The 9,233-nt window shown below is 40.1% G+C and overlaps 1 protein-coding gene across 1 annotated transcript in view; it reads left to right on the top strand.

The window, feature by feature from the left end:
• The window catches only part of PFKP (phosphofructokinase, platelet), a 92,085-nt gene that overhangs the window by 47,239 nt on the left and 35,613 nt on the right, over positions 1-9,233 (top strand). Inside the window, exons 8-13 of the mRNA XM_006888957.1 lie at positions 1,127-1,222; positions 3,679-3,771; positions 5,151-5,276; positions 6,796-6,860; positions 7,978-8,047; positions 8,409-8,555. Of these exons, the coding sequence (XP_006889019.1) occupies positions 1,127-1,222; positions 3,679-3,771; positions 5,151-5,276; positions 6,796-6,860; positions 7,978-8,047; positions 8,409-8,555 (597 nt within the window). The remainder of the gene's footprint in view (positions 1-1,126; positions 1,223-3,678; positions 3,772-5,150; positions 5,277-6,795; positions 6,861-7,977; positions 8,048-8,408; positions 8,556-9,233) is intronic.

A 9,233-nucleotide genomic window follows, 5' to 3' on the forward strand; every position in this document is an offset into this window, starting at 1 on the left:
AGATCAGTTGATCTCTGGATTCTCAATTCGATTCCATTGATCTATGTGTCTGTCATTGTACCAGTACCATGCTGTCTTTACCACTACGGCTAAACACATTACTTGAGAACGGAACATTCTGAGTAATATAAAATTTACAGTCTGTATTCACTCTGGTGGCCTAGTGACTAGAAGCTGTATTGCAATCCCAAAGGCACCTTGCTTCCTTTAAAAAGGGTGGACAGTCTCCTCCAGTGCAGTTATTCTGACTCTCAGAAACCCTCCAGAGGGTTAGCTATGGGTCAGTTCAGACTCAGTAGTACACAACAACAACAACAATGTATAAATGATAGCATAATAACAGCAGGAGCCCTGGTGGTGCAGTGGTTAAACTTTTGGCTGTTAATTAAAAGGCCAGCAGTTCAAACCTACCAGCTGTTTTGTGGGAGGAAACTGAGGCAGTATGCTTCTGTACAGATTTACAGCTTTGGAAACTCCCTGAAGTTCTTCCCTGTCTTAGGTTGTTGATGTTGATAAATGCTGTTGAGTCATAGGCTACTCATAGCGACCCTATGAACAAAAGTCCTCAGCACTTGTGTGACTTTCATCCTTGCTCCGGCTTCATAGGGTTTCCGAAGGCAAGCTATTACAGAAGTGGATGCCACTCCGTCTTATAGTCACTATAAATCAAAATTCACTCAATGGCAGTGGGTTTTGTATAGCAACTACAAACATACCCTACCTACCCTCCTCTCTCGTTGCTCATCTTATCTACTTAAAAAACTACCTTTTATTTTCATCTAACATTACTAGAAATCACTACTATACTTAAGATGTTAAGGTCTCTGGCTGATTTGTTTGCACTTATCTGCTGTAACCTAAGAGACTGGAGGCTTGAACTCACTCAGCAGTGCTGCGGAAGAAAAGGCTTGATGATCTGCTTCTGTAAAGATTACGACAGGATAACCCTGTGGACCAGTTCTCTGCACCCATGGGGTCACCATGAGTTAGCAGCAGCAACAACATTTGCGAGGTCAAGAGAGTCCTATTTAGAAAGACCCTTCAAATGTGGAACAAATTATCATGGCTTTATGATGTTGATTGTTAAGAATTCTAACTTGAGACTTTTGCTTTTCTGTTTCCTTAGAACCGTGCGCGAAAGAAAAGGCTGAATATTATCATTGTAGCTGAAGGAGCAATTGATTGCCAAAATAACCCTATTACTTCTGAGAAAATCAAGGATGTAAGTGTATACAACTCCCTACTACCCTTTAGTTACCTACCTGTAAATGTAAGCTATTAATACTGTTGAAAGGATTTCGGTTTAGAACATTGTATTATCAAGAAGAATTTTCCTGCTACTGTAAAAATATCTTCATAACGACTCATCACCTCAGTGGAATGAGAAACATGTAACTGGAGACACAGGGCTTCTTGCTGTCTGGTGGTAATTTTTCTACAAGCTCTGTAAGCTTCCTTTACAAAAAACAGGGAAACACAGTAGATCAGCTAGTTGTGCTCTTTGTAGTAGAACTTTTTATAAAGTTCTTAAAGAAGCAAACAAACATGAACTTGTGATTGCTCAGAGATGAATCATTTAGCTCCCGGTCCACAAGATTCTCTGTTTGTGCTAACAGAAAATGCTGGTGTGTGCCATGTTTTCCTTTTTTTTTTTTTTTAACCTAGAGCATCGGCTGAGAATCTTTTTACCCACAAAGAAAGCTATTGTGTCAAAATGAAATCATTGCCTTACTTTTGGTTCAGAAGTGGAAACAGACAACAGTAGTCTTGTTTACTTAGGACTTGCTTAGATTGGTGCACACCTGTCTAGACAGGACTTTTAAGCTCTCCAGCCAAGTTGCTGTTAGTTACAGAGGAAACTAAACACATAAAGACATCAAGGCATTAAACACTTGGAGACTTGAAGTGCAGAACAGACCTAGAGTGAAGCTACAAGACAGGACAAAAGAGTTTCACCATAGCTTTGCATATCGGTTTCTCTGTTATGTTTAGTTATGGTCAGCTAGGGAACTCCAGTGGCAACTCCAGGGGAGCTGCACTGCTGCCCCAAAAGTGGTGCCTCACTGGTATTTCGAATACACTTTTCTGTGGGAGAAGGATTGTAGGCATTCCCCATGAGATTCATAACTTTGGAAAACTCCCAGGAGGGCCAACTGTGAGACATGGTTATCTTTTGAACAGGGAATGTATTTTATGCAATTTCATCGTCAGCTGAACACTTAAAATTAAGGTATTAAAAGAGACTGTTCAAGCATTAATTAAAAAATCAACACATGTACACTCATGTTCTTAGCAGTGTTATTCATAATAGCAAGAATATGGAAACAACCCAAATGCCCATCAACAAAGGAATGGATTGAGAACTTGTGATAACCTTCACATATTGGAATACTATGCAACACTAAAGAACAATTACTTTGTAAAATACAGTATAACATGAGAGCGACTAGAAAGCATTATGCTGAATGAAATATCTCAGTCACATAAGGACAATCATTACATAAGGCCACTATTGTAATAATAGGTGAGTAACTATGAAAGATAGGTACAAATGTTTAAAAGGAGAAGGGAAGAAGGTAGGGCAGAAAATGAGAAAGGGAGAAAAAAAATCACTGAGAAGCAGCAGTTGGTGATTGAGTGGAGGTTGTCGGATTGGGGAAGTTCAGTGGGGAGTTGAAAAGATGAAGGGGGACTAGGCATAGAGTAATAATAATTGTTGTTGTTCTTGTTATGTGCTGTCGAGTCGTTTGCGACACATAGCGACCCCATGCTCTGTCCTGTGCCAATCGCATTGCCTCTGTCACACCCATCCCGATTACCCCAGTCACTGAATCAGTCTACCTCATAGAGGGTCTTCCCCTCCTGCGCTGTCCCTCCACTCTGCCCAGCATGATGTCCCTCTCCAAAGAGCTGTCTCTCCTTACAACATGTCCAAATTATGTCAGACGAAGCCCCAGAATGCATTTGAATGTCTAAAACCCAAGGTACATGAATGAAACACTATATACGAGTGATTGTAGAAAACACAAAGTATATGATCAAAACATGATTGAATATGAATGATTATTTGCAAATCAATAAAAATTAAAGACAAAATCGACACAGAGATTTTCTTTTCCATGTCAATTGAAATTGAGATTAAGCCATGCAATTTTGGACCAAGAAGGAATCATGTAATTAATGCAGTTCAACCTTACTGTTTTTATAAGAAGAGTGAAATGAAGGTTAAAGAAGCTAGCTGCTATTTCATGCCAGCCAGCTGATGTTCAGATGGGCTCAGGAAAGAGGAAAAAGACCATGATTTTCTAGATTATGCCGTTAATATTACGGCTATAAAATTTCAAGTGATTCCTGAGAAATGTTTACATTTTTATAAAGTATTAGTAACACTTCAAATAGAAGCTGTGGAAACAGTTTTCTCTCTTAGTCATGTTACTTAGATTTATTTGCTGTGTGGGAGAAAATGTCTTATTTGACATGAAAAGCATTATTAAAAATACATTTCAGCTAGCTGTTAAAATTTTTCTTTGGAAATCAAATTTAAACATTATCATTTTTTTTATTGGAGTCTGAAGAAAGACCAATATTGTCCCTCTATACTCATTGCCCTTTACTGTGTATACTGTGATCTGCCTTTGTTATGGTTCTGCTTTTCCTAATAAAGCTTTGCTTCTACAGTTAGTCGTGAAGCAGCTGGGGTATGACACACGAGTGACAATACTTGGACACGTGCAAAGAGGAGGGACCCCATCAGCTTTTGATCGGATTTTGGTAAGTGTGTAAGTCAAAACATTTTTTACAAAGTCACTCTAGGGAATTCAAATTTCTGAAAATTAGGCAGGGAAAATCAATTTAGTTGCAAGACTGATGACATTTAACAGAGCCAGCTGGCAAGAAAGTATCTTGTTTGTAAATCTGAGTGGTTCATCCCTGAAGATGCTAATGGTTTCTGTTTTTATGTGAAACATCCTTATGTGATGTACTGCTTTATGACTCTTCCTGGGTCTAAAATCACTCAGACACTACCAACCTCCATGTAATGTGGAAAGTTAATGTGCCATCTTTTGTGGGGGACGTGGCCTCAAGGAAGAGCAGAACCCTGAGTGGCAAGGTGATGTCAGCAAGTTTCCAAAAGCATGTGCAAAGGGACAGCAGAGAGTTAGTCCAAAATTTCAGCTTTTAAAGGGGATTATTTTCTTTTCTCCAAGAATCTGTAACCTTCCTCTCTGCTCCTCATTTTGACCAGTTCTATTGGCATCATGCTCTTCTTTGATAACAAGAGATGAGTTAAAATAAATGATAAGCAAGCCACATAGGAGAAACAATTTTAGTTTTCTATCAACAGATGAATAGATAAGCAATATGTGGTGTAACCATGCGATGGCATATTACTCAGCCATAAAGAGAATTAAAGGTGTGATATGTAGTAGTAATGTAGGGGTGAACCTTGAAATCATTATGCTGAATGAAATAAGCCAGACTTAAAAGAACAAATGACATAGGAGACTTTCTTGGAGTATGTAGTATAGGAAACTCCAACCAGACAAAAGCAAGGACTGGGAGATAGGCAGAGGAGCGAATGGGAAGTAGAAAAAAAGCAAGGAAGAACAACAGCAAAATACCTTCCAACAAAGAAAAGTTTAGTGCCGAATGTATTCACCAGGAATTCTAGACATTGTTGATTTGATCTCTTCCTCAAAGTAGAATAGGAAGGAATGCTTCTTATAGTTTTATGAAGCTATTAGTACCCTGATAGCAAAGTGAGACAAAAGTAATACAAGAAAACGAAAAATCATTATCCCAGATAGATGTAGCCATAAAAATTCTAAACGAAACACAAGCAAATTTAATCCAACAGAATATTAAAGGTTAACATGTCATGATATAAAATGTAAATGGTAAGGCATAGGGTACCTAATTGAATCTCTGATCAGCAGAATAGAAAGTTGAAAATAGAAACGTTTAAAATATAGTTCGAAACCTCTGAACAATGTGACACAAAGACTTAACAGCCTTTTCAAGGCCTTTCAAAGCCTGTCAAGGGTGCAGCTTGTTGCAGGAGCACATGGGGGGGTAATCTCTTAGAACAGAGAAAATAGTCTTACTCAGAATGTTGCCCTGTCTTCAGTAATCATATGTTTCCTTTCTAGGCTAGTCGAATGGGTGTGGAGGCTGTCATCGCGCTCCTTGAAGCGACCCCAGAGACCCCGGCCTGTGTGGTTTCTCTGAGTGGGAACTACTCGGTGCGCCTGCCCCTGGTGGAGTGTGTGCAAATGGTGAGTGGGTCCAGTGTGCAGCCCTGAGATGAGGGGGTGGGGAAGCGAGGACTGGCTTGTTAGCTCTGCTTGGAACACAGAGGCTGCAGGCTTCACTTGTTGCTAACCAGTCAGTATGTCAGGGAACTTTTGTGTCTGTCGTCTGTTACTGGGTAAGTGGACATTGAGTTGAGGGGGTCATTTCTAAGAACAGAATTAGCTGACCTCCTGGGTGATGGTCACCAGGTTATGTTTTCACCCTTTAGAAAACCTAGATCATTTTCTTTTTTGTGTTTTGATTTTTCCATCTTACCAACTATGTGACATCTATTAGTAGTAGACATCTCTAAAAATGAGTCTATAAAAAACATCAATGTCTTCTGAGAGATGTGTGTTTGTATCAGAGGGTATCTATATGACCCCTACTTCCTAAATCCTGCAGTGGAATAGGGAAATGTTTGCTGTGGAAATTCTTGAGAAATACCCTATTTATAGTATTTAATAAGCTGCTCCAAACGTCAGCCACTTCTTTTCCACCTGTCCTCAAGGATATTCAGATCTGTAATGTGACAGTTGGAATGGTGAAATCAGGTGATATCCTGAGATGTCCCCACTTCTGTAGCAACAAGAGTGTAAAAATGCACTTAAAAATGATTTGAAAGTTTCTGGTGGTTCACTCTGTCAGATAATAAATAGAGGAGTGACATTAGAAAGAAGTTTTATATTTTGCATTATTTCAAAGTTTCTAAAGTTATTCATGACCATTGTTTTATATGGTGTTTCCTTTTTTTAATTGAGATTTTAATGAAAGATTATAGAGAACTTAGATTTCCATTCATTTCTTGTTGTACATTTTTTCTCCCTGCCCCGATTCTCCCCCTTCATATGGTCTTTCAAGTGACTCCGAAGCATATGCCATTTTATATACTCCACAGAGAAGTAATTATGGAATGAGGGAACTGGTGAAAACTAAATACCTTAGAAAACATTTCCCAAAGCCTGTGAAGTGAAAATAAAGCTCACATGTGTGTGTATATGCTAGAGAACTTTAAGAGACTGGAATGTTGACTTATACGCAGTAAACTTATTTTTAACATATGTATGTCTTACATGTAGTGGCCCTGTTAGCTTAGAAATGGAAAAGCTTGTCCTTTAGAGATTTTATGATTAAAAGCCATAGTGAAACTTTCACTGAGTACACACCACCTATCTATTTAATAGGCACTGTGCATGTTTTTAATAACCTTACTCAGCTTTAAAAGCAGGGAATATTAACTTTAGATTTGCTCTGAGCAGCTTTTGGTGGCTTCTACCTCTTTCCTGAGCAGCGAGATACTTGCTGCCAGTTGCAAGCATTTGCACGGAGTGGTCAGCTCTCAGTTTATACTCCGTTAATACTGAGATTTCCAGACTGGCCAAAGTCTAATTCTGAAGGAGGACCCAGAAATATAAAGACCCTGGGTTTCTCCTCAGCCCCCCCCATCATTCATCTATGTGCTAATCCTTACCCTAATCTCTTCTTCTTTTTTTTTTTTAAAAGACCCAAGATGTGCAAAAGGCAATGGATGAAAGAAGATTCAAAGAAGCTGTACGACTTCGAGGAAGGTAAACTATTTTTAAGAAAACTATTTTATGACATGGGAAACTCTGGTGGCTCAGTGGTAAGGAACTGCTTTGCCAACCCAAAGACATGCAGTGTGATTCCACCAGCTGCTGCGCCGGAGAAGATGGGCAGTCTCCTCCTGTGTGGTGTACTGCCTCTGCAAGCCTGCTGGAGGGTTAGCTACAAGCCGGTTCTGACGCAGCAGTACATAACAGCAACATTTTATCACATGTGTTGCTCCAGTGACTCATTCCCATTGAGTAGCCGCATGACACACTTTGTGAGGCAGTGGAGGACTGTGCTCCATGAAGTGCTTAGTGGCTGAATATTTAGAAGTAGATTATCAGGCCTTTCTTCCAAAGAACACCTTTGGGTGGACTTGAACCTCCCACCTTTCAGTGCATTAGCCCTTTGCTCAGCACATTAAGTGTTGTACCCCCATAACTTTCCCATCTTCCCCTGTTTTGGTCTTACTGAATGTGCTTAGAAGTATAGCTATTCTCTTTCAATATAAAAATTCAAAAGTCAAGATAGTAAGTTGGGTATTGTTTCCGCAAAATGGGAGGCCTCGAGGTTAGTTAAAGAATAATAGACATTTGTTTATATTTTAGGGGGAAGGGCAGCGTTAAAGGTTTTTCAGACTATCCTGAGATTATAATATGCAACTCTACTCTTGAAAACTGAACTTAAGAACTGCAGTATAATGTTGCTGGTTTTGGGTTTGGTTCCCCCTCGCCTAAGCCCTGTGGAACGTGGTTTAATGTTCCATTCTCCAGTTTTCTCTGAGAGTTAGTATACAGAAGGAGCATTCATGGACCATCTGCTTCTAATGAATTGTCATTCTATTTGACACCCATGTCCTCAGAGGAGTACCCTCTTGTTTTGTCCAATGTGCTAAACTTTCACTAACCCCCCCCCCCAAACTCAGTGGCACCAAGTTGACGGGTTCTCAGAGAGCCATTTTAAGATAGGGTAGAGCTGCCCCCAGGATTTCCACAATCATAAATCTTTATGAAAGCAGACTGCCTTGTTGAACCCTTGACCTTTTGGCCATAGGATAATGCTTGTACAACCACCATGCCAGGGCGCCTTTCATCTAAAAGCTTCTTTATATTTTAGGAACTTTGAGAACAATTTGAACATCTATAAGCGACTTTCCATCAAGCTCCCAGATTCGCAGATCGTGAAGGTGAGTGGGTGCTGGGCAGCTGCATTAGCCCAGTTTTTTTAATCACGAGCCTGTTGGACATGCGTCACATCTGGCTGTAGTACAGAAAACATTTTTCCCTTCTTATGACAATTCCCAACTGCATTGTCATCTCTTGAAAGGTTTTATCCGAAGTCACTAACTGACTCTTTTTATTATAATCACTGCCTTTGTGTGAAATGATATTTAGTTTAATTTTCTGGAAGCTGTACTCAGATGTGAACTTCATAAAGCTTCAGCCTTTTTGGTTCTCCACTATAACCCCCGTGCTTGCCATGATTGGGGCTGAGGTGTGCTTGGATAGATGTGTTGAGCGGCTGATATCCTTCCCTTTGTTTTTCAGAGCAATTGTAATGTGGGTGTCATAAACGTGGGTGCCCCTGCAGCTGGGATGAACGCTGCTGTGCGAGCAGCTGTCCGAGTGGGAATATCTGATGGCCACAAAATGCTTGCTATCCACGATGGCTTTGATGGCTTTTCCAAAGGACAGGTGAGTGTGATGGGAGGCACCAGGCTAAAGAATAACCTTAATCTGTGTCATGTATAATACTGTTGTGTATCATCAAGTTGGAACTGATTCATATCTGACCCTTTGGTAGGTTTTTAGAGGCAGTTTATTGAATGGGAGGAGATTGCCCATCCTTCTCCCACTGATTGATTTGAACTGCATGCCTTTGGGAGTGTAGCACAGCTTCTTACCACTGGGCTACCAGAGGCTATGCCTAATAACTCACTTCCCTGTGATTTGTCTTAGGCCATCAAATTTAGCTCAAAGTGTAATATGTTTCTCAGTTTTCTCAAAACAAGTTCTTTTCCATTTGAAGGACCAGTTTATCAGTTCAACTCTGCTTCTAATTACCTCTGTGCCTTTGAACAGTCACCAAATATCTTCCTGATTCATGAAATAAAAAAGTGATAAAAGTTGCCTTTTTTAGATAATTTATTACAGTTAGATAATTTATTACTGCAAATAAGGTACATGTTGTTGTTGTTATGTGCCATTGAGTCGTTTCTGACTCATAGCGACACTATGCACAACAGCTCTAAACCCTGATCTATCCTGCGCCAACCACACTGCCTCTGACACACCCATCCCGATTACCCCAGTCACCTAATCAATCCATCTCATAGAGGGTCTTCCCCTCCTGCGCTGTCCCTCCACCCTCCC

This window comes from Elephantulus edwardii, unplaced genomic scaffold (assembly GCF_000299155.1).
Source record: "Elephantulus edwardii isolate Elephantulus edwardi_28Jun2011 unplaced genomic scaffold, EleEdw1.0 scaffold00073, whole genome shotgun sequence".
Lineage (NCBI taxonomy): Eukaryota > Metazoa > Chordata > Mammalia > Macroscelidea > Macroscelididae > Elephantulus > Elephantulus edwardii.